Source organism: Gossypium raimondii, chromosome 11 (genome assembly GCF_025698545.1).
Source record: "Gossypium raimondii isolate GPD5lz chromosome 11, ASM2569854v1, whole genome shotgun sequence".
NCBI lineage: Eukaryota > Viridiplantae > Streptophyta > Magnoliopsida > Malvales > Malvaceae > Gossypium > Gossypium raimondii.
The window spans coordinates 57,667,286-57,694,427 of record NC_068575.1 but is presented as its reverse complement, the minus strand read 5'-3'; the positions used below and the strand labels follow the sequence as shown (position 1 = coordinate 57,694,427).

Here is a 27,142-nt window from a genome sequence, read left to right as displayed (position 1 = left end):
TGTTTTGCTTAATTGTGATAAAATATATTTTAAAGTATATGGAAGCATAATTTTTAATTTGTTCTTAAGCATGATTATCTGAGTAATTTGATCATCATTTAATTGCAAATGCATTTCAATTTAATCACTTTTATTTTATTTCGTCTAAATCTAAATGTTTCTATGCTGTAGGATTTCAATTATTAATACTATTACATGTGTGTCGAAACCGTTTTTTTGAAAAACAAAATTTTTAGGTTGTCGACCTTTTAAAAAATTAAAATTGGGAGTCGCCACCAATCTTTATTAGGGTGTGATTGGATCACCTAAAAAAACGGCTTTGGTCTACGAGTTTTAGAAAAACGGATCCGGAGTCGATTACGACGAGGAAGGATTAGCACCTCGAACGCCCAAAATTGGTACCTAGTTAATTAATTAGTGTCTTAAGGTCGAGAATTTGGAAAAAACGTAATCCTTAGCAAAACTTAAAAGGCTACGTATTAAGACCCTTATTATTTCAGAGAAAGAAGATACCACACCCAATGCGTTAGGGCACAACATTCTAATTTTCCCCAAATGAATTGGGCCAAAATACTAGTACAATAAAACTTTAAAAGAACATCCACTCAACCAAGATTTAAGAAATCACACCCAATACGTTAGGGCATGATTCCTCTAGAATCCCAAACTCGGAATATTTCCTTTACTTTAAAAGAACATTCACTTATCCAAGATTTAAGAAATCACACCCAATACGTTAGGGCACAATTCCTTTAAAATCCCAAACTCGGAATATTTCCTTTATTATTTTTAAAAAAATCTTCATTTCGAGAAATCGATGCGTCACATCCAATACGTTAGGACACAACGTGTTGAATTCCCAATAATGAGTTTTTATTTTTTTTATTGAAGAGAAATGCTCGATTGTCGGATTTAACGAAGAAAATCGAAACCCAATACGTTAGGGCTCAATTCCCTTGAAAATCCTAAATACGAACATTATCTCAATTTTAAAAAATTTATATCTTTAAATTTGAGTAAAAAAATGATGTAACGTGATTTTATACATACAAATGCTATAATAATAATAATAACAATAATAAATACATCATCGACATAAAAATAATATAAGCAAATGAATAAACGAAATAAAAAAAGGTAATCCATGACATGCAAAATACTAAATGTAAACACAATTATACAATGGATGGGATAGCAAACAAATAAATAAGGATCAAAAGACGATAATATACACATGAAAATTATGAAGATTAAAATATACATATAATTTACAAATAAAATTTTGGGTTATAGGATTTATATATAAATACAATACATAATATACTTATGCAAATAAAGAAAAAATATAATTATACGTACATATATAAAATAATAAAAATAGGTATATTTTAAAAAGAAAAAGTGAGTATTTAATCATTTAAAAAACGTAAATATATACATATAAATATGAAAATATTCATTAAAAAATATAGGAAAATATTCGTTTAAAAATATATATACATGTGCATATAAAAGGAATATACATAGATAAAAAATTAAATAATGAGTACATTATCAAAATTAAATTTTAAAAAATAAATATACGTATATATATATATATATATGAGAAAATATTAGCTAAAAAAAATAAGTATGTTCATAAAATATACATATATAGATTTTAAAAATGAAAATAATAATAATAATAATTACACTATTAATTAATAAAATAAATAAAAGAACATAAAAAATTTAAATTGAATTGCAATTAAAAATGGGTAAATCCATAAATAAATAAAAGTAAAGGACTAATTTGAACGCGAATTACATAGAGGGGTGGAAGGAAATTTTCCTTCTCCTCTAAAACGCTACCGCTCAAATGGATCAAATTGAATTTAAAATAAATAAAAGGGTAAAAATAAAAAACTTAATTACAAAAACATTAAAAGGCGGAGGGGCTAAATAAAAAATAAATAAATAAAATTCGCAGTGGTATCACTTTCTCCTTTTTTTAAATCGTAAATAAGTAAAAAAATAATCGAACGAAAAAAAATAGTAAGCCACCTTTAAAAAACTGTAAATCGTTCTCTTTTTTATTCCTCCCTTTTCTCCCCCCCCTTTTTTTTGCAATGAAGGGAGAGGCCTCTATTTATAGTTGAGCCTCCCCAAATCCAACGGTACAGATCAATTACATCAACGGCTGAGATTAAAGGGTATCTCTAAGATTACAAAATCATATCTTCTAAGATTGCATATCATATCTAAGATTATACATCATATCTAAGATGCACAATTACATCAACGGCTGAGATTAAAGGGTATCTCTAAGATTACAAAATCATATCTTCTAAGATTGCATATCATATCTAAGATTATACATCATATCTAAGATTGCATATATCATATCTAGGATTGCATATCATATATAAGATTGCATATCCTCAAAAATTATGTTTCCATATGTGAGCCAGGCTAAAATTGGGTATTACAATGTATTTGATTTTGGTTTAGTAAAATAATTAATTTTACTGTCTATGTATATTTGTTTTGCTTAATTGTGATAAAATATATTTTAAAGTATATGGAAGCATAATTTTTAATTTGTTCTTAAGCATGATTATCTGAGTAATTGAGATTTTCTTTGAATTTTGAGTATATTATATTAATTACGTGTAACTATTATTTTAAAACATTAATTTATTATTATTTTATACACGGATAAAAAAAACTAATATAAATATAATTTTATTTCATATCACATTTAATTTGTTTTTCATGTTACCTCAAAAAGCATTCTCCCCCACAAAGTTCTAAACATGCTTCGGCATTAGTTGATTCAAGTGCTTCGGAAAATTCATTTAAATTTTTTTGGGTCCAAACGTAAAATGATATTTCAGGTGGATTAGTTTGGGGTAAATATTTGTTCATAATTGGGTTAAAACAATCAATGTGTCCAAACACAACAGGTCAGAAATAGTGTTCAATGTATGTATATATTTTAATAATTCAGTACAATTCTTTAGTTTTCTCTGTCGCTCAAAATTTTAACAATTTCAGAGCTGATCTCTAGCTTGGCCTTTACCATAACACCCCTAATCTCTCTCTCTCGATCAGGTCATTTAAATTTCTTATTTTATTCTTTAATTCTTCACTCATTTTGCTGTTAACTCACATGTATTATCTTATCTTCAGATCTGTTTTGTTATTTGTAATATAAGTTCGATTTAGATCCATAGTTTCTAGACTGAAGATCTTATGACATGAACGCATTTTGGAATTTTTGAATTCTGGGTTGTATTGATTTGGATTAATTATTCTGCAAAATAAATTGGGTTCTTTGGAAAAGGTGATCTTTTTTATTGTTATGATTTCCGGGATTGATCTAGTTAGACTGAAGATCATGATGAAATTAACCCATTTTCTATTTTTTGTTTATGGGTTGTTTTGATTTGAATTTTATTATGCTCTAAAACAATTAAGTTCTTCTAATGATCTTTCTGTTGTTATGATTTTCGGGATTGATTACCTTTTGTGGGTATCTCTTGGATTTTTGTATCTTTCCCTGTGAATTTCTAGAAAAATTGTTTCATTTTTGTTGGGATTATAATTCCTTTCTAGAGAGTATCGTTTGTTGCATCTTCAACATTTCTATGAAGCCATTTTGTGGATTTTGTTATTTAAGAGAGTTAAAAATTTCGACTTCTAATTCTTGAACATTATTGCTTTTGCTTAAAGAAAAAGCAATAGGCCTTAGTAACTTTTGATTTAGTTGAAATGCTCACAAATGTTATGGTATTCGATTGCTGTTGCGTGTAAAAAAGTTTGAGATTTACGTAAAAAAGACTTGGATAGTGTAGATATTGTTGATTAATATATATTTGATATGATTTTGGATATTGAGATTTGAAGATATAAAAGAGCTGTGAATTGGAGTTCGAAAGATGCCTGCACAGAAAATCGAGACAGGTCATGAGGATGCACTCCATGATGTTGCCATGGATTATTATGGAAAACGATTGGCGACTGCTTCATCTGATACTACCATTAAGATCATTGGCATAACTGGATCTAGTTCACAGCAACTTGCTGTTCTACATGGCCATAAAGGACCTGTTTGGGGGGTTGCTTGGGCACATCCCAAGTTTGGATCAATCCTTGCATCGTGTTCTTACGATGGCCAGGTGATAATCTGGAAGGAAAATAATCAAAACGAGTGGCTGCAGGCCCATGTTTTTAATGATCATAAGTCATCTGTGAACTCCATTGCATGGGCACCCCATGAGCTTGGCCTCTGTTTGGCCTGCGGGTCTTCTGATGGGAATATATCAGTCTTTACTGCTAGGGATGATGGTAGTTGGGATACCACCAGGATAGAGCAAGCTCACCCTGTTGGAGTAACCTCAGTCTCGTGGGCACCATCAACCGCACTCGGTGCTTTCATTGGATCTGGTCTACTGGATCCTGTTCAGAAGCTGGCCTCTGGTGGATGTGACAACATGGTCAAAGTATGGAGGCTGTATAATGGGAGTTGGAAGATGGACTACAGCCCTGCCCTCCAGATGCACACTGATTGGGTGCGGGATGTTGCTTGGGCACCCAACTTGGGGCTCCCAAAATGCACGATTGCAAGTGCTTCTCAGGATGGGAAAGTTATTATATGGACTTGCGGTAAAGAAGGGGAGCAATGGAAGGGTACGATTTTGAAGGATTTCAAGACCCCAGTTTGGAGGATCTCATGGTCGCTGACTGGAAACTTATTGTCTGTTGCTGATGCCAATAACAATGTCACATTGTGGAAAGAAACGGTTGATGATGAGTGGCAAGAAGTGAATGCTATTGAGCCATGAAGTTCTTTTTGTTTATCCTCTTTTCTATTTTCTCTCTCTATTAATAATTTTTTTAGGTCCCCTCTGTTTCAAGTCCCTCGGTATACTTGCATTGGATAGTTATTGGGTTTTGTTGGAAATGCTGAGTTGAAAGACAGAATAGATGATTAATCATATGACGTTTCCCTCCAATGAAATCTTATCCATTGTGGCATCATTTTTAACCGTATTAACTTCAAAATCATTACTTGCTGTACAAGTATGCTTTTGTTTATTGTGATATTTACACTTTAAGCATCCACAGCTGGACTTAAAATTGAAACTTATCTTAGATTAAACTTGGTCTTGGGTTGGGTTTCTTAATATAATGATCGTTTTCTTAGCTTAACTAAAATTGACAGTTCTGTGGGATAATATCTGAATTCAAATTAACTCTAAATTTATTTTATTTTATAACAAATTCAAATGTTTTAGTTTCTTTTTTAAATACTTTTTTGTGAATGATAGATTTAGATGTTCAAATCCGAATCAATTTTAGATACTAAAATTGTTTATTTATTAAATTTCATTATTTCAGTTTTTATCAACAGTGAAGAAAGGGAACTTTTCCTCTTTATCTATTTATGTTGGTTGATTGCTCAAAGACCTATATAAAATTTCAAGATTTAGATAACAATATTACACCCAAACAATAAATTTGGACAAACTATTAAGCTTCGATTTTTAAATTTATAATGTACTAATTTTCATTTATTTTATGTTACTTATACGTATAAAATTAAATTTACTATATATGAACTTGATTATGTTTAGAAATTTAATAAAAGAACAAATTTATAATGCTAGTAGAATATACATAATATTAATAAACCTAAGCAGGATTAGTTGTTTATAAATATATAGTAGAATTTAAGCAAAAGTACTTTCAAGAAAAAAGCTATTTACTTTCTAATTTTAAAACTTGCATAGTTACTTAATTCGATTTAAGATTCCATATTAATCAGGATATTTTCATCTTTTATCAAGTATAGAGTTGGAGGTGAAAATTGGAAACAGAAGCTATCAAAACTGAGGTGAAAGAAGACATGTTGGCCCGTCAATGAGAAACTTTGTTAACAAGTAACAATTGAAAAAGAATCCATTTTCTTCCCTTTTTACCCCACAAAATATCATGCAAAACCCTATCTACACAATAATGGCTGATATGAACTTTTACAAAATATGCTTACATTTCCTAACCATTCATCATCCTTCACTACTAGTATGACCAATTAGCATCAAACTATGAACATTCAAGAAACATGTTTCAGTTTTGAAGGCCTTTTCAAGGTTGGGTTAAAGCAAGGGCTGCTGCAAGAAAAGCATGAAGGTTAAGCCATCTTCGAAAATTCCAAGGAAAGAGTGAGTGGTTGTGAAATGTGAAGATATAAAGATTCAGGAGGTTTTTACCATTTATGCCGGTCTGAGAAAGAATACTGAATTACTGCGAAGCAGATAAAAATTTATGGAACCGTTGTACTCCTGCTTGATTATTGTATGAAGATCTGCATTGCGGTGACTTTCTTCTCCTACGGAAGAAGAAATCTTCGGTGTCCAACACATAAGAGATCTGCAACATAGTTCACAGATCATATATATACAAGGACCCAATGTAAACATTTAGTACGTAAGCGATTTATTAGTGATACTCCAACCTCCATGGTATGCCAACTAGGCACCTCAAGTTAAAATGTGTAAACACTTCTATATACAATCTTAAAGAAAGCTAAAAAAATTAAACCAGATACTAATACCAGAAAGATACCTTGTATGAGTTGCAAGCTATCTTATTCTCTAAACCATTAACCAGTTCAACACCTTCCATGGCCATGCAAGTAGCAGCAAATTCATCTAGACTTGCATACTTTTTCTTGTTTCTGCAAATATCAGTAAAGAAGAGCAGATTAAACACCGGTTATTTAAAGCATAATCGAAATACTTTCTTTGTTACAATCATCTAATGTTAACACATGAGAGGCTAGTTGAGCCTAGCATTTACATGCCACATTTTATTTTAACACCAAATACATGTTAGAGAACCACGAAACCCATTGATACTAATGCTATCAGTACGAAACCTAATAATCTTAATGTTATAGTTGTTACCTCCTTAGCGTAATGCCATGTGGCTCATTTTTTCCAGGATAGACTGACAGAAAATCGTTGTGCAAAGAAGCAGAAAAATAAGGTTCCATTGCAACAGCAAATGCCTCAGGCTTTTCAATGACATTGTCCATCAGCTGAATAGACAACCGAGATGGCGAAGATGACTGCAAAAAGGAACCAAAGTAAGATCATTATATGCGTTAACATAAACATACACAGATAGAAAGGTAGTAGGGCATTCATGTGCCTTGTTTCCTTTCTTTTCAATTTTCTTTGGAAAGGGGTCGTAGTCGAGGGACATGCAAAACTTACAGATTTCAATCGGTATATATTATCCTCTTGAAGGAGGACACGTGCATTCTCATAATACACTGAATCCATTGTCTTCCTATGTTTCCGAGATTTTTCATAATCAAACAATTGAAGAAGCTTATTATCCATCTCATCTGCCGCAACAGCTTGAAGCTGTAACGAAAACTATAATTCAGACAGATGCAAGAGAAATGAGTAGAATATGGAGAAAGACCATCAAAGAAAGCAAACCTGCTTAACCAATTTATATATTAACTTGTCCAATGTAAATAACTCATATGACTGGTTTCCTATTATAGCTCGACATTCATCCTCAAACTTCGCATTGTCAGCAGATCCATCAAGCAGACGGTACAGTGCACTCGTAAATCTGTGCAGCACAAAGAGAGAATTTTCACATTAGCATGCATCAATGGTTCACATTGTTCGGCACTGAAATTGATATGTAAATCACCTGGCATAAAAATCTGAAGAACTAGCATCTTTTGAACTTTTACACTTTATTTCAGCAGCTGTTGAATTTGTTTTTGCTGACAGTATTCTTTCATACAGGATCTACACAGAAATTAAACGATTGAAGAATACTTATTAAAATGTAAAAAGAAAAATTAGAAGAAATAGCTAACAAGCTTTAGAAAATTCTACATACTCGATGAAGTCGGAAAAGAACATAGAAATCATCATTTGCGTAGAAAACACAAGAACTGTTTCGATCTTCTTCAGGTAAAACTGCAGGTACATGCTTTGCAAGAGGCTTCACCGTAAAAAGAAAATGCTCTGAAAATGACGACATGCCATCTCCTCCCACATGTGCATCAGTCATCCCTTCAGCCTCACCTTCACTCTCAGCTTTGCCATCAACTTCATCGCGGCCCATCTCTTCCTCTTCTTCATGCTCTTCACGAGAGCATTCATCACCTGCAGATTCATTGCCTGATGCATTGTCACCAGCTTCAGAGGCATTTCCACTATCCTCATCATCAGCATCTGCATCATTTTCTCCCCCAGCATCTCCAGGATGCAACTCTTTCGCAGTTCCAGACCAGTACTGTCTGTTTTCAATACCATGCTTGGCCTTTGGCACAGCCTTTAGACCAGCATCACTGTAGGCAATAGAATAATCCTGAAAATCACCACTTGGTGATAATTCACCTTCTTCTTTTTCAATTTTGGATGGACCAGTAGATTCTTCGTGATATCTACTAGCAGAAAAGCCATCTGTTGGCTCTCCATTTACTAATAAAGCATGCTTTGTTACACGAGCACCCTGAAGAACCACGAAAATTTACATAAGTATATAAGAACCCCCTTGCTTTTTACCTCAACAAGTAGGAGATGAGGAGAATTAAGCAAGGAAAGGAAGGTCAAAAAATGCCAAATATTTTGACAGAACCAATTAGTTACGTAAGCTTAAGCCATGCTAACTGCTAATTAGAATACAGTAGCGGGTATGCATAAACCCATACCTCTGATGAATGTAGAAGATCAACATTAACTTCAGATTCATGACCCTTACCAGCAGCAACGCTAGTAGGTCTAGAAGCTGCTGCACCACAACATTGAAATTAAAACTAAGTATAGTCACATGGTTTTGGAAAGAAGGGTATAAAAAAGAGTATAAGTAATAATAGAAACACCTAGATCAATAAACAACAAAATCATGAGATTACAATGTTTCCTGAAGTACACACCTGAAGCCCCTTCAGTGTTGTTTCTGCTTTGATTATTTTCTGCTTCAATTGCAAGTATGTTAACTCCAGACCTTTTATCAGCTGTACATTTGATCTCTTTCTCTAGCTTTGAGTCATCCCTATAGACACGACCAGATGGTTCTTCTTCGGCTAAAGTTCCACCATTTGTCAAACCATTTCTGCAAGAATTAGGTAGCTCTGGTGAACTGTTCTCATCTCCGTCACTAGCACCCTTCTGTGGCTCAGAATTAACATTAGCATCAGCTCCAGGACTTCCATCACATTCAGCAATGCTTGACCCAGTGCAGTTTACAGTAGGATTCTGAGCTTTACCATCATCATCAGTACCCTCTTTGCCATTAGGTCGAGGAGGAACACTCAACATTGGCTCCAAGAATGTGGTCCAGAGCCTCATGACTTTATCCAACAGTTCTTTGGTTGAGCACATCTCTTCACATGAATACTCTATAAGTTTATAAAGGTCTTCATGGATGCCAACATCCAAATAGTCATATTCGAGGTGTGGAGCCAGGGGTTGTCTGTGACCAGCAATGCTCGCCATGAGAACATCATCCTCATTCTGGTTCTTCTCTTTCAACTCCTTGATTTCAGCCACTAAAGCTGCAATTACAAAGAAATATCAATTAGGCCACACAAGCAAAGAATTAAGGATGAAGAGAATAAATGAACACAATATTTTAGAACATATTTTTAAGAATCATCTTCAATCTTTCAACCAAATTTTACAACAAAGGAAAATACAGCATTTTGCATCTTAGGTATGAAAATTCCAGTATTCCACTTACATTTTGCACTCAGGTTCTTTGAATCCTGCTGCTTGAAATAGAAGCTGCGATGATCAAGTGATTTGTAATGGTTTTTCAAATAAATTTCAGCCCAAACCTTGTTAAAATCTAAACGGCACTTTGTCCACTCTTCTTGCTTCTGCTTCAGACGAGTTAAAATGACAGGTAATGCAAGAGCAGGATTTTTACGTAATATTTCCATTACATCAAGACCATGGTCACCGTATAAACGCTCAATGCACCTTAAATTTAGAACTGCAGTAAGTAGTCCAGATAAGGCCAAAAGTAAAAAAGAAGAAAAATGTTCACATAGCAGTGATTGAGACATAAACTGATAACCTAGTAACAGATACAAACCAGTAAAGTGGTCTTCTACGCGAACCGGAGAATCCACATTGATTTTATTTTCATTAATGCCATTCAGCAAGTCCTCAGCACGCTTGGCAGTTGAGCTCACAGATTCTAACAACATATCCAGCTCAAATCTAAGACCAACAAACAAAAGTCTATTATGCCTGGGAGTTAATATCTAGAATAATTTCCGAAGACAAAAAGAAACAGAAGAATGAATCAGTGCACATCAACTTTTTCTCCTGAAAACTCATTCTCCTTCACATGCAGTACATAAATTTGTAATAGAAATAATAAAATACACAAATCATGAAAGAGATAGATAAAATAACCACCATAGTACTGGGACAAATAGAGGACCAGTAAATTTTACCTATCATCCTCACATCTGAACAAACTCTCTTCATACTGATTTCTGCGCATGTGCTTAAAAGAATAATCCTCACTTCCAGACGTCACAGATACCCAATAATCATTCAGCACTTGAGCACCAAGCTCTGATCTCTGACTAGCTGAAGGTATTGGATACTGAGAGACAGAAAGACAAATAAATGCCAAAATCAGTGCCAAACCATGCATAAAAAAAAAATAAAAAGTTCATACATCGTCAGGTAGAAGCCGATAGCTTGGGGTACAACGTTGGCAGGTAGAAAGGTCAAGCTCCTGTATGGACTTTGCCATATACTTCTCCCTGCATCTCTCCCTTTCCTTAGCTCCCTCCAATTCACGTTTTTGCTCTCTATCTTTTTCCTCTAACTTCCATGGCCTGGATGCATGCCCATCACCACTAAGTGACTCTGCAATCAAGAGGTAAACATCATTGCAATTTACAGAATTTTATATTGAAAGAAAATAATTCACAGTTGCATTATATATGAGTGGATTATGCACGTATGAGGAAATAACGAAAACAACCTAGAAATTAAGAAAATGTATAACAAAATGACAAAGGAAATCAGTTACATACTTTTACTGATAACACCAGCAAGAAGCCCATCTGCAGGAGACATTTCAAATTAGAAACAGCCATACAGATCATATAAAAACAACTTAAAATGAAACTTTAGCAGTTACCAGTATTCTCACAACGCTCCAAGAACTGATTGAACTCATTCATAAGATCTGGATGCTTGCCAAGTAAATCGGTCACCTGAAATAGGCAGAAGCAATCTATCTAATTAAGCGACCAAGGTAGAAGGTTAAACATGTGCATGATATTTCTACAAAGTAGACTGAACAATGAGTCAGAGATAACTGCTCGAGATGGTGTAAAACATACCAAATTTTGCAAATCATTTCTTTTGATTATTCCATTGCTGTAAATGTTAAGACACTTTAAGAATGCCTGATAGTCATCTGAGCTGCATAGCCTCTCCTTAACTCTCTCACAGAATATGAACCCCTGGTTGCACATGCCTGAGATTTGAATAGAAAAACCTAAATCTTAAAAGGATTCCTTGTGAAGGATAAGAAAACGTGCATTGACCCAAATCTAATTACACAAACAACGCAAAATATCAGAAAACCTCTAAAGACAGGCTGAAAAGGCTAGTTAACAATAATTTGGATAACAAACTCAAAATACTACCAAAAAGTTTTCCCTTGGGTTAAAAGACAGATGTCATTTCCCTATATTTTAATAATCCACCAGCAGAGCACATAAAAAATATATTAAGAGCCGAGTTCGCTAAAAACATCAAGGCGCAAACTCATGGTAGACTAGCTAGCCTAGTAATGCTTTTCCCAGCCATAGATCACTTCAAAATCAGAGGATACGTGCCCACACAGCTTCCTTACAGTAAAAATCATCGTTGAAAATTGCCACCATCATGATGTAACCATATCTCACATTTGCATTTATGCATAAATGAAACTTCAAGTTCATTCTCACCAGTAAATCGCAATAGTAATTGACAGGCTTTATTAGTAATATATAGAAAAAGAACAACAAAATTCTCACCTTAAAATAAACACCATAAAGAGAACTATATATCTATGATATGTTAGAAAAAATAAAAGTGATACCACGCATATTTTGAACAAATAAAAACAGTCAAAGGTTGAGGACTCACTTTTAAAAGTATCTCTATCATCATAAGAGGCAAATCCTTCCATCTTCCTTCCATATCTCTTTTTATCATGAATACGCTGCAAATTAAAATCCCTATTGTTGTCATGCTTGGGATCATCCAGATCACGAGTTCTCCTATCCCTATTTTCCTTTTCCAAACGCTTTCTCTGCTCCTTCTGCATTTTCATCATAGTTTTGTCATCATCCAGTTCAGGATGATCAACACTGATACCATGATCAGCATGGGAGGTAATAATCCTATCCCTTCGACGCTGAAAAAACAATTTGATCATTATTTCATATAATAAACAGATTAAAAATAGCAATTTACAAGAAAATCACTTTTAACAAACAAGAGAGAATAGTTACCTTGTCCATTTGTATCTGCCGCAAGGTGGCTGTAGCAGAGCTTCTCTCATTATAGCGCTGAGCTGAATTTTGACCATACGGAACTTGTTGCGTCAAAGGTGCTGCTGAAGGATCTGGTAAAAATCTTTTGAACTCCTCAAGCAGATCTGGGTGGTCCTCAAAAAGAGAAGCAACCTGAAACAATTTAAACATACAAGTAATATTATCTGGGAGAGAGGAGAGGTTAAGATCCAGTAAGTATCAAAGAGCCAATGAACATGCATGACAACCAAGACAAGGCATATTACCTCACAATAGACCTCATTTATGTCCTTGTGCTCCTTCCGGTACATATTCAAGATATCAAGGAATGATTTATAAACACGCTCATCATTTTGAAAACGTTTCTGCATAGTAAAATGGATAAATTAGATAGCTAAACACAGATATTGGTAAGGGACAAGGTCCTGGCACGATGGCTTCACCTTTATTTTATTTACAAAACTGATCGCTTCTTCAAATTGAACTGTCTTTTTTGCTGGAGCCTCATCTTCATCAAGGGTTATTTCATAACCCTTTGGCAGGAAGGTATTAAATCCATAAATCAAGTTGTTATGCCCTTTGAATAATTCTTTAACTCGGGCAATGACACCGGCTGTGTCAGTCCTGCAAAAGAAAAAAGATTTATTAAGCATTTAGTAGTTTAAAGCAACAATTCAACGTCCATTGGCAGAACTTGGCATTTCAAACACAGTATACCTTTGAGCCTTGAAATCCTTCATGACTTCAAGGAACATGTCATACTTCTCTTTTTGATCCTGAAACATCTCCCTCACTTCCTTTAGATATGTTAAGGCATCATTGGTAGTCAGTTTCTGTGATATACCTCCTCCTACACCTGCCCCTCCCATTCCTCCACCTCCCCCTCCTCCCCCTCCACCTTCACCCCCACCACCACCTCCTCCACCTTCACCCCCACCTCCACTCGGCATTTGGTTTTGCCCATGGCTTCATGGTTAGAAATAAATAAAAGAAAGACAAAATCAGAACCACGGCCATTTAACCAACACCAATCAAAAGCTTATACTAAACCTAATATACTTTCAACAGATGATTACTCTTAAAAAGTGCCAACAATTCCATTCAATTAGAAGTGAATTTACTAGATACCGCAAAACCAAGTGGTAAATCCTACTTAAAGTAATGACCCCATAATCACAAAAAAAAAAGAAAAAAAAACCCACATGATTCAGCCAAAAAATGACAAATCAAAAACATAAACAACAAATCACTCAATCCAAGTTATAAACAAAAATTCATGATAAACCTCATCAAACACAACCATTAAAACTTACAACAATAACCGACCAGTAATCAGAACAAAAACAACCAATAATACGAAAAAGAAAAAAGGCAAACTTTCATATAAGAACAAAACCAGCCATACAAACCCTCAAGGGAAAAAAAGAAAAAAAACTTACGATTCAGGCCTTGAAGAACCAAATGGACGTTTAAAATGCGAACCAGAATATAAATCATCTTTTACTCGCTTCATCCTCTAAACCAAACAAAAAACAAAAACAAAGTGAATTGTTATTTTATAACAGGATTAATCTATGAAGAAATAAAAAGAAACCCATTTTAAGAACTGGGTTAAAGAAACTTACTTCCTCTGTAACAGATCTTAAAGAAAAAATAAAAAGACAGAAATACAATCCAGTAGCTTTTTCTTATGATCCTTTTTATGTTTCTCTTTCTTTTTTTTTTTTTTTTTTTTTTTTCTAATCTTCGGTTGTGTGAAGAGAAGGAATTGGAAAAGCAGAATATATGCGAAGGAAAAGAGAGAAAAAGAGAAAACCTTTGGTACGTGAGAGAAAGAAAGAGAGAGAGTCAAAATCCGAATGACAAAAATAAAAATAAATTTGTTTTTCAAAAACTGGTGCAGAGAATAGAAGGAGATTGCATGTTTGAGTTTATTTACAAACTCCTTTTGCCTCTCATCGTATTTATATTCATATGAGATAAGCTATGCATCCTTAAACAAGCGATATATTTACTGAGATTTTAAATTTATTTATATTTTAATTCACAGTATATAAATAAATAAATAAAAGAAAACGAATTATTTAAATTATTTTATAAGTTTAATATTTAGTAAAATTATTCAAAATTCTATCAAATCCTTGAATTTGTTCTTATGGTACAACTTTTTATATAATGAATGTACTTTGCGATGGTTGTCTTTTTGTTCTTTCTTTTAATTGCTTCTTTAAAAATCTTTTATGTATAGATCAAATCTATCATGTTAATCCTAGTACTATGGTTTTATCTGTGTTGTATTTTCTCCCACAGAAATACTAATTTTAGTTTCCTAACTGATTTTGGTGAATTAGGGTTTGGGAGAGGTTGATTTGGTTGCCACCTAAGACTTCTCTTTCGCTTTTATGTAATTTGCTATTCTTTTTAATTATTGTATTTATCTTGGTGTTCCCAAACAGTACTTGTTCCGTTCATCAGATTTTGGGAGAAATTTTTCCCCTTATTTTTCAAACTATTACTTTATTTCATATTTTCTTCCATAATTTTTTATATATATATGGTAGATATTTATTTATTTATTTGATAAAGAAGTAACTGGCGATTTAATATTGTCTCTACAAACTTGGTTTACTAATTTATCATTATTATGTGCTTTTTTTAACAATTTTATTTTAGGTTATGATTATATTTGTTTTTTTTTTGACACATTGGTTAAAACTATTCATAACCCCTCTCTAATCCATAAATAGGAGGATAATGCGCTTCAGCGCACTCGAACTCACGTCCTCCTGCATTGATAATAATATTCATACCAATCGAACTAAAACTAAATTGCCATAACTCAATCAATTATTTATTGTAACGAATTTGATAGCTTTTATTATGAAAGTAAAAGTAAAATAAAACATTTCACATCCAAAAAAAGTGCCCCGTATATACACATATCTATATTAAAACTTGCAATATCCTTTGAATGATACATTTTGAATAGAATTACACACTAACATTCATAATGGAATTATTTATCTCTTAGAAGGAAAAAAAACAATTTTTTTAATTAGGTTTATATTATATTTGCATAAAAAATAAAATTATCCAAAATTTCAAGTTGAACCAAAATGTAAAATTAGATATTAATTTCTTTTTTTTACAACCTTAACATTATTGAGAATATAAGATTAATTACTATAGAACATGTTTAAATTGTTTGATAACCATATTACCGAAAATCATCGAGAATACAAAATTCTACTACCCAAATGCCCTGATGATAGAACAAGCCCATTCAAACTTAAATTCATACTCTTCAAATATATCTTTTTATTTTAATATTTTTTAACTTAATATTTTTTTATTTAGTTTCTCTCTTGGATGAATAATATGATTATCTACAAGCATTCAGTATCTCGGCTCTGTTTGGTAATCGGCTAATTGTTGATTGCAGTGACTAGTTTGATCGACTGATTCTATTAACGGTACATTTAAAAGTGTTTGATAAAATTTAGCTGAAAGCTGATACGTGTAAAATGATGAATAATGGCATAACACATTTTATTGTTATGTATTTATTTGTTTGCAATATTTTAGTTTTTATTAGGTGAAATCATTGAAATAAACCCAGATTATCAATGAATTAAAACATCCCTTATGAAAATTAATTAGTGAATGTTTTTGAATATTTAAATAAACAAACTTATTAAGTTCTTATTTGTAAATATTAACATTGTGGAAAATGATAAATATTAATAGCATATCAATATAATTGTAAACTATATTCTTAGTGGTAATTATGTCCTGTTCTTAGTATGTAAATTAGTGATAATTATGTCATACTCAAAATAAAATTGTCAAGTAGCATATTTCAATTAATGTAAACTTGTATAAGAAATCATTTTGTACAAATAAATTGAAAATGAATTAAGAGTACATAAATATTAATGGATGAATGGGCTCGATTGAAAATTTCTCATGGCAATGTTGAATTTTATAGATTCACGGTGGAGTTTTTTTTTTTTTAGATTTACTTTGGACATTGGAGGTAAAAATGAAAACAGGTGAAGAAGGCTATTGATATCTTGGTATACCTGTTTGGTTTGAGAGTATGTGACAAAAGAAGTATTTTTTTGAGCAAGTATAGTCAGATATGTCATTTCACATATCTCACTCCTAAACAACTGTTGAAAAAGTTGCTCATCCCAACGTTTTTTGTTTCGAAGGTCTTAGTTCAACAAACTCTTATAAATCCTCATTCAACAAACGCTACAATTAAAGGGTTTAACTACCTAATCCTCCGTTTGTGCTCAAATCAATTAAAAAATGTCAAAATTCCGTTTATCAAACACCATATCAAAGAGAAGTTGATGATGAAAGCGGTTCTTGAAAATGGATTTAGGATTTGAGAAACTTCAAATTGCATTCAATTGCACGTTTATGAAGCACACACAATTAAATTGATCTGAAATTTTTGTTAGGTTTTTTTTTTTTTTTAATTGAGAGATAGCTCAATTTAACAAATTGGGGAGAGAAGGAAAGAGAAAATAAGTGTTAGGCTTTTATTTTTCTTATTATACTCTTTTATACTTTTCAAACAATGGATGCTTCCTTAAATTATTGGAAAATTATTAGAAAATAAATTACATTGAAAATTCAACTTTTTTAATAAAAAATTTGCTTTCAGGATATGTAAATAAATTGAAAAAAGTTAAAATCTAATATTTTAAAATAATTTACAAAATACAATTACAAGTACAATTTATATACCATCAACTAAAATTATAAAACTTAAACATGGAATTTGATAAAGAAAAACTTCCATCTAACATTTGGTTATGAATATTCGAATCTTCACTTTAATCTTATTTATATAAAATTTTATATTGTCTTTGTCTTTTCTTGAATTGTTACCATATTACCATGGGCGAATGCAAGGGGCTTTGGACCCCATTGAATGAAATAGTTATATTCTGGTTTTGGACCTTCATAAAGATTAACAATTCAATTTAATCCTCTTAATATAAAATTTTCGTCTTCGATGTTTACTATTTTATATACTTCGTTCATTCGAGATATTTTTCAAATATTGCTATAGATGAGCTCAAACTATATTGCACTGGGCAGGGAAATAAACATGCAAACTGATAAATCGAAAGTCCTGCCCAAAATAATAATAAATTTAACTTAATTATTTGATTTCATCAAATTTTATGATGAAGTGAAGTGAATTACTTATACGTGATATTCTAAATTAAGTTTATCAAAATAATACACATCTCAGACTCAATTGCTCTCACCTATTTAAAATTAAAAGATTAATTCCTATTAGACTTTAATTTAAAGCTTTTAAATATTTGGTACAATACATGCAAATTGCGGGTGAAATTTTTAGAATGTTAGCAAAGATCAAGGACTTGAGACTGTAAATGTCCAGATGGCATTTCCTTCCTATTTATTATGGATTTTAATATCTGTGTGAGATTGTAATTCATCTTGTATTTTTAGATTTGAATTTTTTAATAGTTAATTTTTTTAATTTATACTAAATTTGACGCCCATGATCTACATAAATAAAGTATAAAATATAATGTTTATATTATTAAAATATTTATTATATAAAAATTATGAAAAGATATAAATTTTATATTGATAGAAATAGATCTTTCCTTTATATAAATTTTCTAAAAATAAATTTTTGAAGGAGAAAAACTCACTAAAAATGAAATATCTTAAACCAACTCATGGGCTGGGCTACCCATTCGGCGTGTATGAATCAGGTCTTGAACATAGAATTTGTGAGTTCAAGCCTTCTTAGATTGGCTCAATAATAAATATAATTATAAAAATTATTGAAAATTAGAGTGTTTTAAATTAATATTGTATAAAAGGTGTATAAAATTAAAAACATTTTTAAAATAAAATAATATATTTTACAAAATAATAATATTTTAGTTATTATTTAATTATGTTGATATCTAATTCACTTATGATACTAGCGAATCGACACTCATTTAAGCACATTAAAATTTATATAAAACAAATATAAATTTTATAAATATAAAAATTTAAATGCGATTATATACATTTTAAAAATACACCCATATACCGTGAATTGAAATTAAAAGATAAATAAACAATGTGTTTCAATGGATATTTTGAAAACCAAAAAAAACCCCAACTTTTAAATATTTTCATTTTGGACACTAAAAATATTTATTTTAGGTATTGTTATTAAAACTGTTTTTATCTTGATCACCCGCTATTAATTCAATGTTATTATACATTCATTTTAGTCACCTATCTTTAATAATTTTTTTATTTTGATCACTTGTTTCATTTTAAATTAATTTTATTCTTTAACAAAATTGAATTTTTATTGAGAATTGAGTTACTCAGCGGCATAGATGAAACCTAAATTTTCCTTATAATTTATTTCCTTGTAAAACTGAAGTTTTTCCAACCAGGTTTTTTCTTGGTTACTAAGAAAATTAAATTAAATTATTAAAAGAAAAAGATAAAATAAAATATAAAATTTATTCCTGTAAAACCTTAATTTTTTCTTTTATGAAGAAAAGTTTATGATGAAAAAATAAAAAAATAAAAAGATAAAATTATTTTTCTTGTAAAGATTCAAAAAATTTTTCTAAAAAATAAAAAAAGAGCAATACCTTCCGCTTTAATTTCATAAAAAATAATAATTGGAATATTACAAACGGAAGGAAACAAAGATTTGGGTAGATCCAAATCCCATCAACTTGATGGGCTGTCTGCAGAGGAGAATACCCATTGGATTTAGAAAAATTAACTTTTAAATATTCTTAACTATCAAAATATTTCCTACTACTAAGGATCTCAATCAAATATATGAGAATTTAAATTTTAAAATTCGAAAAATTGACAAATAAATATTAAATTTATAATTTATAATAAAATTTAATTTTTTATTTTAAAAATTATAAAATATAATTAAATTGATAATCAAAATATATTTAAATACGATTTATACATAATTTATATAGGATGAGATTTTAAAATTATCCCTAAAATTGATAATCAAAATAAATAAGATTTTGAAATAAATATAGTAACAGATTTTAAAAATTTTACTAATTAAATCAATATTCTAAAACTTTTATATCACCTTAACCAACCTTTTAATATGTAGCACAATAAAAGTAAGAAGCAAGGAATATCATCTGTCATACACTTATAGTTCTTTGGTCAACAAAATCTTAATTAATTCTCTGGTTAAAATATTAAAAAAACAAGTATTATTAATTTGCTTTTTCTGTCACTTATACATGAAGTATAACTTTTATAAGTATTTAAATAAATTATAAAAAATGATTTAAATAAAAATTAAAACTTTATTTTGTAGTATTTTAACCTAATTCATTTGAATAATAGTAAAACAAAATGAAAATGTTACTATGAAGGCACAATCATATTCAAACTGACCCCCCTTTTTTTTGTCTAAAACAAAGAGTACTCCCAAGAAAAATAATAGAAAAGATATTGGTAGTATTAGGGAAAATAATAAAATCAATCATGGTGTTTGGTAATTACTCACAGATATCCAAGTCAATGATCCTTCAGCCTTCACTTGTTGCCTTTAGACCATTCAACGCATCTCACGCCTATTTTTTGCTTCCTTCCAAGCGATCTCGTATCAGAAGAAATAGCAAAATTTATCACATGAAATCCAGTGTTGTTTTTGTGATCTAAGTCAAATAAAACTCTGGGTTTTTTTTTTTCGTGTGTGTGTGATAAACCATGAAGGGATCTTTTTCCAGGAGGTTAAAGATCTTAAGCTTTGTTTTATCATGGATGTTTTCGCTAGCCCTTGTTTTCCCAGCTACGGCGCAAGATGATTTGAAGTGCCTGGAAGGTGTCAAGAATTCTCTGAAAGACCCAGATGGGAGGTTGAGTTCATGGACTTTCAACAACAATTCTGTTGGTTTTGTATGCAAATTTGTCGGCGTTCAATGTTGGAATGAACAAGAAAACCGCCTGTTAGGTCTCGAACTTCGAGACATGAAACTGTCGGGAGAGTTACCTCAATCTTTAGAGTACTGTCGGAGTTTGCAGACCTTAGATCTGTCCGCTAACAAGCTTTCTGGTACGATCCCTCCACAGATATGTTCTTGGTTGCCTTATTTAGTAACCCTTGATTTGTCTAGCAATGATCTGCATGGTTCGGTCCCACCTGAGTTATCAAATTGTGCTTATCTGAACAATCTGATACTGTCAAACAATAGGCTTTCAGGTTCAATTCCATACCAATTATCAGGTTTGGATAGGCTGAAAAGGTTTTCTGTAGCAAATAATGATCTCTCGGGTGCTATTCCTTCATCTTTTGAGAATCGTGATAAGGCAGATTTTTCTGGGAACAGTGGTCTTTGTGGGGATCCTCTTGGAAAGTGTGGGGGGTTGAGTAAGAGGAATTTAGCCATTATAATTGCTGCAGGTGTTTTTGGTGCTGCTGCTTCAATGTTGTTGGGATTTGGGGTTTGGTGGTGGTTCCATTTGAGAGGGGCAGGGATGGGGAAGAAAGGGTTTGTTGAAAGGGGAGATGACAGTAGTTGGGCTGAGAGGCTGAGGGCTCATAAATTGACTCAAGTTTCATTGTTCCAGAAGCCACTTGTGAAGCTTAAATTGGCTGATCTAATGGCTGCAACAAACAATTTCAGTCCAGAGAGTATCATAGTTTCCACTAGGACTGGAACTACCTATAAGGCAATGCTTCCTGATGGATCAGCCCTTGCAATCAAGAGGCTGACGACTTGCAAGCTCAGCGAGAGGCAGTTTCGGTGGGAGATGAATAGATTAGGCCAACTTAGGCATCCAAATTTGACACCCCTTTTGGGATTTTGTGTTGTGGAGGAGGAGAAATTACTCGTTTATAAGCACATGTCAAATGGGACGCTATATTCCTTGCTACATGAGAATACTGCCACTATAGATTGGTCGATTAGGTTTCAAATAGCTTTGGGTGCAGCCAGAGGTCTAGCTTGGCTGCACCATGGGTGCCAGCCTCCAATTCTGCAGCAGAACATATGTTCCAATGTGATTCTCATGGATGAGGACTTTGATGCTAGGATAATGGACTTTGGATTGGCAAGCCTTATGACTTCTTCAGATGTTTATGAAACTAGTTTTGCCAAAAGGGATATAGGTGAATTCGGTTACATAGCTCCAGAGAGTTCAAGCACAACGGTTGCTTCGATGAAATCCGATGTGTACGGATTCGGTGTCGTGCTTCTCGAATTGGTAACCAGACAAAAACCCCTAGAAGTTAATGCAGGTGAAGAAGGATTCAAAGGTGGTTTGGTGGATTGGGTAAACCATCTCTCAAACACAGGGAGAATCAAAGATGCCATTGACAAAGATCTGTATGGGAAGGGGCATGATGAACAAATTGTGCAGGTCCTCAAAATTGGATGCAACTGTGTGGTTGCTCATCCAAAGAAGAGATGGTCCATGTTCAAGGTTTCTCAGTCATTGCGAACCATGGCTGAGGAAAATGGTTTATCAGAAGAGTTTGATGATTTCCCTCTGATTTTCACAGACCAAGATGATGAATCAATATAGATTGGGAGTAATGTTAATTGCTTTTTATTTATGTCAGTTATAAATAGTTGTATAATATCAATAAAAATGTTAAACAACCGTAGGTTCTTAGATCTTGAAAAGATCTATTTATTTTGCACCTTGCCTTTTTTTTTTTTTTTTCTAATGAAATTAATGCTGATTGCTTGAACATATTATTCATATATTTATGCTTGGCCTGTTGTTTTGTTTTGTACATCTTTTCTCTTTGGAGACTGATGGTGATATGAGTAGATTAATATACTTTGGACACTTGTGTTGCTCGGGATCGGGTTAGTGACGGGTAAGCGATATTCCTAGGTTTTTTGTTGTTGGGAATTGGATATATTTATGAATAGTTATTTTATTCATAATTAAAAAAAAGCTTTAATTCAAAAAAATCCTAACTCTTGTCATAGAACCATTAAATATGATAAAGTTGAAATATGATGTTTTAGGTTTAAATAGTATATATCTTTTTAGATTGTATATAAAAATATAAAAATATTTTTAAAATAATATATGTTATTTTGTAAAAGTAACTGTTTTTATAATTTCATCGCTGAGTTGAAAATCAATTGACATGTGAAATAAATTTAAAATTTACATATAATACTAGATTATGACACATCTAAAAATAAATTATCTAATAATTATATTTATTAAAATTTATATAAAAATATTCACCAAAATTTTTTATGAATATAAAAATTATATTTATTATGTCATATATTTGAATATAAGTATAATTGAAATTTTATTGATTTTATATAAAATAAAAATACCCTACTTTATATTATATATATAAAGATATTTAGCAATTAATCAAATTTCAAAAGACTTTCTAAAATATCTTAACATAAATTAAAATTGTCTGGAAAGTAATTTGATTGATAAACAAATAGGATATATTTTTGGGTGTTTTCCGCTGATGTGGGATATGGAAGGCACGTTCGTCGAATTTATCTTTGAAAAATTAGACAAACATATTACATATTTTATTTGAATAAATGGTCATTCTATATAATATTTTTAAAAGAAAAAAAGCATACTGAATTCAATTTTAAATTGTTGATTATTTTAATGAAATTAAAAGTAAAAAAGAGAAAACCAATATCTCTTTTGGCTCTAGACGCTATCCATTTAGGTTGCCTACCATCACGTGTCACATACCACCACCGTCCGATCAGCTAATCGATCACGTGGGCCCCCTGACCCATTGTAGACTTTTCAAAGCTCAAGTCTTCGGCCGAGTTCGAAGCTGTCGCTTAAGACTTGAAACAGTAAAGTAATTAATACTCTCTGCTATTGTTTTGGAAATTTCACTCGAGACTAATGCTATTACGCTAACAGTCAAAAACTGAAGCCCATCATTTGGAATATAAAAAAGTTACCATCTTTATGTAGTTTTTCTTTTGTGAACTTCACATAAAGAAAAAGAAGAAAATATGGGTAGTTGTGTTTCAAAGCAAGGAAGCTTTGGGGGATTGTCAAAGAAGAAGAAAAGGAGGATTCTGTGCAGAAGAAAGACCATTAAAAGGAGGGTTTCTTCTCGCAAGCTTGAAAGTGGGGAATTTGCTGCTGGTTCTAAGGATTTTTCTCGTGCTAGTTCTACCGTCCAAGGTTAATTGTTTTTCTTGATTACCCTTTTTTTTTCTTTATCTGTTTTTGCTTCGAGTTGTTGAACCTTGTTGTTTGGTTTTTGATTTCTTGGATTGATTGAGGGAAAAAAAAGCGATTTTTTTTATTTAGGTTTTTTATTGAATCATAAATGAATGATAATTTTAGTCTTGGAATTGTATGATCTTAATGGAGAGGGGGCATGGAAAAATTGAGTTCATATTATAGGGTTATTCTGGGCTTTGAGTTTTAAAGTTGATTGATGCATTTTTTTTATTTGTATTTTACTGGCTTTCATGAATTTGATCTTGATTTTTGGTTTGGTTGCTAGTGACAGGAAGTGCAGACTTGGCATGGCGTGATTGCTTTTCAGTATTTGAATCTGAATTGGATGAAGATTTTTATAGCCTCCATGATGGTATGTGTTTATATTATGATCAATTGAATGTCTCTTTCTTTTTCTTTTGGTGAAAGAATTAAGCTTGATAATGATTTAAATTCATAAGCTCATTGCGTGTTGTTTGCAGAGGTAGTATCTGTGACCGGCTCTGAAAATGCATCTGCATTGAGTGTATCGTCTCCTAGAGATTTGAGTCTAATTAACAATGTTAATTCTCAATCGAGGGCGAATGATAATCAGACTGAGGGGAGTGCTGTGTTTGTGGATGATATTTCTAGTGAAAGTATTCGTGGGAATGAAAAGCAAGCTGCGCATCATGTCGAACTTCTTCCAAATACTTGCTTGCCTTGTCTTCATTCGGCTGCCCCTTCACTTGAGAGAAAAAGATCGTTTAACCCAAGTACTCTTAGTTCAAAGAAGAAAGCACCTCTGAAACTATCCTTTAAATGGAGGGACGGACATGCCAATCCGACATTAGGTGAATGCTATGCTACCAGTTTTTTTTCCTTATCATCCTTGAATATCTTCTTTATTTGTCATATATTTACATGTGCATGGTCTTATTTCATCTTAGTTTCTCCGAAGGTGGGTTTCCAAAGACCGGTAGCTGGTACCTCAGTCCCACACTGTCCGAAAGAGAAAAGCATGCCTGATTGTTGGTCTCCTCTCGAGCCAAAATCTTTCAAGGTCCGTGGCCAGAACTACTTTAGGTGAGAGGGCTTTTTCCTAATTGGTTCAACTTTTCTTCATAAATGTACTTGCAACTTGCCAGCTTAACTGATTTCAATGATGCTTTCTGTTGACTCTCTTGGAAGGGACAAAAAGAAGGAATTTGCTTCAAACTTTGCAGCATTTCATCCCTTTGGAGTTGACCTCTTCTTATCTCCACGCAAAATTGATCACATTGCTCGTTTTGTGGAACTTCCGGTTTTTAATTTATCTGAAGAAATCCCTGCTATTCTTGTTGTAAATATTCAGGTGCATATACCTTTTTCATCTCTTCCTTCTTTTTCTCGTAGAATTCACTCCATATTGTTATCTGCATGTTTTCTAAGACCTTACAATAGATGTTGACGTGAAATATTTTCTCCCAAGCTTTAGATCGAATTGTTATTTTCCAATTGTAACTTACATTCTTTGCTTGAAACTGAAATATGGACATAAGCATGCTCAATGTGTTTATAGGTTCAAATCTCTTTGTGTTGTCATTGAACCTCTTTTAATAAAGACATTTTCTTTCGGCCTGCAGATTCCGTTGTACCCTATTACAATCTTTCAAAGTGAAAACGATGGAGAAGGAATGAATTTGGTGTTGTACTTTAAACTATCAGAAAGTTACTCAAAAGAGCTCCCACTTCAGTTCCGAGAAAATATTATAGTAAGATAAACACATCTATTGCTTTCTGCTTCTATGTTAAACATTTAATTATCAGAAGTCCCTTGTTTTGGGCATCCCTTTGTTGTTTATCTTAATTCATTAACATTTCTCATTCGTTCTTTTACCGTCAGCGGTTTATCAATGATGAGGTAGAGCGAGTTAAAGGATTCCCCGTAGATACTATTGCACCTTTTAGGGAAAGACTGAAAATGATTGGTCGAGTGGCAAATGTTATGGATCTTCATTTAAGCACAGCTGAGAAGAAGCTTATGAATGCTTATAATGAAAAGCCGGTTCTCTCGCGACCTCAGCATGAATTTTACTTGGTATCTTCTTTTTTTCCCTCATGATCTTTCTATTGGATTATTTAGTTTTAATTAATTTATGACCTAACTATGCATATGATTCTGATGGATTAAAACTCTTTCAGGGCGAGAACTACTTTGAGATTGATTTAGATTTGCATAGATTTAGCTACATATCTAGAAAAGGTTTCGAGGCGTTTCAGGACAGATATAAGTTGTGTATACTGGATTTTGGCTTGACAATTCAGGTAAAATTTTTAATTACTTAGGCTGCTTTCAACGTTTTGAGATTTCAATCGGACATGCATATGATGTAATTGCAACACTTCTGAACAGGGAAATAAACCCGAAGATTTACCGGAGAACATGCTATGCTGCATACGATTGAATCAAATCAACCACATTAATTATGGTCAACTGCAGTTATAGGCAAGAACTCTTCTTTTTACTAGGGCAAATGCTTGAATGCTGTTTTCACCATCAACCCAAAGTTGATCAGCAATACAAATAGTTTCTTTATTATTTCTTTTAAAGCCTTCCTTCCTCATTCCATTACAACCTAGATTTCGTCTTGATTTTCAGGTTACAAATAAAAAATCTTACAAGTTGTATCATCCCATTTTTACAATCAGTGTTAAACTTCCATTTTTTTTTTCTTTTTGGTATATAAATATTCAGATATAAAGTTCTGATCAAGGTGGAAAGAAAAAGGAATAAAAGGAAAGACCATATGCTATGCATATTTATTCATCCATGGCTCTTGATTGTTGTTTCAATCGATGTTTTCCTTTCTTCATTTAACCAATATTGCAAAAGATATATTGGCATTGAAATTCTTAAGTGCTAATTCTTTCTATTAAGATCATCAATATGATTGTTGGTCTATATCATTCATGGTGGGGCAAAGCATTTGGAAGCATGATCAACAACATTTGTTTGTTTTAGAGCAGAATGTTGTGAGATGTTCAATTACAGTTACTTAACAATCACAATTCAGTACCAAGTACTTCTTGAACAATGCTTTCATGGTTCGGTTTGATGTTTTTGTTGGAGAATGCCTTGATCCAAAACTGTATCAAAGCAATGCTTTTGATGGCTCATGCATCTGGAAACACAACAGCATTTTCTGTTTCCGTAACAGATTAGTTTAGGCTGATCAAATGAACTGATTGCACAAATCATGCAGCAATTTGTGAGTAATTCCTTTTTTGTAAATACCAAACATTCATTCTCTCCTCAGCTGCTGCTGCACTAGGCAGTCGTGTGCTGGATGCCACCTTGTAAGAGGG

The 27,142-nt window shown here is 32.3% G+C and overlaps 4 protein-coding genes across 9 annotated transcripts; 3 read left to right on the top strand and 1 right to left on the bottom strand.

Annotated features, from left to right (window-relative positions):
• Window positions 1–2,761: 2,761 nt before the first annotated feature.
• LOC105802455 (protein transport protein SEC13 homolog B) lies at window positions 2,762–5,029 on the top strand. Of its 2 annotated transcripts, XM_012634101.2 has the most exons (3): window positions 2,762–2,945; window positions 3,037–3,093; window positions 3,889–5,029. In XM_012634101.2, the coding sequence occupies exon 3, from the start codon at window positions 3,921–3,923 to the stop codon at window positions 4,824–4,826; it is 906 nt and encodes a 301-aa protein (XP_012489555.1). In that variant the 5' UTR covers window positions 2,762–2,945; window positions 3,037–3,093; window positions 3,889–3,920; the 3' UTR covers window positions 4,827–5,029. The 2 variants fall into 2 exon arrangements, with proteins under 2 accessions (XP_012489555.1, XP_012489556.1); XM_012634102.2 differs by lacking the exon at window positions 3,037–3,093.
• Window positions 5,030–5,893: 864 nt separating this feature from the next.
• LOC105802456 (paired amphipathic helix protein Sin3-like 2) lies at window positions 5,894–14,520 on the bottom strand. Of its 4 annotated transcripts, none has more exons than XM_052623810.1 (24): window positions 14,388–14,520; window positions 14,011–14,087; window positions 13,289–13,537; window positions 13,015–13,195; window positions 12,838–12,936; window positions 12,551–12,724; window positions 12,183–12,453; window positions 11,390–11,526; window positions 11,185–11,260; window positions 11,078–11,107; window positions 10,714–10,907; window positions 10,484–10,638; window positions 10,117–10,244; window positions 9,760–10,014; window positions 8,954–9,574; window positions 8,729–8,808; window positions 7,912–8,529; window positions 7,717–7,817; window positions 7,494–7,632; window positions 7,263–7,415; window positions 6,951–7,114; window positions 6,610–6,721; window positions 6,255–6,414; window positions 5,894–6,155 (listed from the first exon to the last, which is right to left on the bottom strand). In XM_052623810.1, exons 2-23 carry the CDS (start codon window positions 14,082–14,084, stop codon window positions 6,286–6,288), a joined length of 4,140 nt encoding a protein of 1,379 aa, XP_052479770.1. In that variant the 5' UTR covers window positions 14,085–14,087; window positions 14,388–14,520; the 3' UTR covers window positions 5,894–6,155; window positions 6,255–6,285. The 4 variants fall into 4 exon arrangements, with proteins under 4 accessions (XP_052479770.1, XP_012489557.1, XP_012489558.1 ...); XM_012634103.2 differs by having other exon boundaries at window positions 14,197–14,501; XM_012634104.2 differs by having other exon boundaries at window positions 5,894–6,152; window positions 14,197–14,501.
• A 5,607-nt stretch (window positions 14,521–20,127) lies between these two features.
• Window positions 20,128–22,271, top strand: LOC105802457 (inactive LRR receptor-like serine/threonine-protein kinase BIR2). Its single transcript, XM_012634108.2, has one exon. The coding sequence runs from the start codon at window positions 20,336–20,338 to the stop codon at window positions 22,151–22,153; it is 1,818 nt and encodes a 605-aa protein (XP_012489562.1). The 5' UTR covers window positions 20,128–20,335; the 3' UTR covers window positions 22,154–22,271.
• A 1,176-nt stretch (window positions 22,272–23,447) lies between these two features.
• Window positions 23,448–26,603, top strand: LOC105802459 (uncharacterized). 2 transcript variants are annotated; one of them, XM_012634113.2, is made up of 9 exons: window positions 23,448–23,773; window positions 24,108–24,188; window positions 24,298–24,648; window positions 24,745–24,880; window positions 24,986–25,148; window positions 25,420–25,548; window positions 25,680–25,874; window positions 25,979–26,101; window positions 26,190–26,603. In XM_012634113.2, the coding sequence occupies exons 1-9, from the start codon at window positions 23,599–23,601 to the stop codon at window positions 26,280–26,282; spliced, it is 1,446 nt and encodes a 481-aa protein (XP_012489567.1). In that variant the 5' UTR covers window positions 23,448–23,598; the 3' UTR covers window positions 26,283–26,603. The 2 variants fall into 2 exon arrangements, with proteins under 2 accessions (XP_012489567.1, XP_012489565.1); XM_012634111.2 differs by having other exon boundaries at window positions 24,102–24,188.
• Window positions 26,604–27,142: the final 539 nt, after the last annotated feature.

Bases quoted from the DNA above. Each gene is read 5' to 3' on its own strand.
- LOC105802455 (XM_012634102.2), top strand. From the start codon at position 3,921: ATGCCTGCACAGAAAATCGAGACAGGTCATGAGGATGCACTCCATGAT.
- LOC105802456 (XM_052623810.1), bottom strand. From the start codon at position 14,084: ATGAAGCGAGTAAAAGATGATTTATATTCTGGTTCGCATTTTAAACGT. The intron at 11,527-12,182 runs GTGAGTCCTCAA...TTCAAATCTCAG, and splicing joins TGATAGAGATACTTTTAAAA to GCATGTGCAACCAGGGGTTC. The intron at 10,015-10,116 runs GTTTGTATCTGT...TACTTACTGCAG, and splicing joins CGTAGAAGACCACTTTACTG to TTCTAAATTTAAGGTGCATT.
- LOC105802457 (XM_012634108.2), top strand. From the start codon at position 20,336: ATGAAGGGATCTTTTTCCAGGAGGTTAAAGATCTTAAGCTTTGTTTTA.
- LOC105802459 (XM_012634111.2), top strand. From the start codon at position 23,599: ATGGGTAGTTGTGTTTCAAAGCAAGGAAGCTTTGGGGGATTGTCAAAG. The intron at 24,649-24,744 runs GTGAATGCTATG...ATTTCATCTTAG, and splicing joins ACATGCCAATCCGACATTAG to TTTCTCCGAAGGTGGGTTTC. The intron at 26,102-26,189 runs GTAAAATTTTTA...ACTTCTGAACAG, and splicing joins ATTTTGGCTTGACAATTCAG to GGAAATAAACCCGAAGATTT.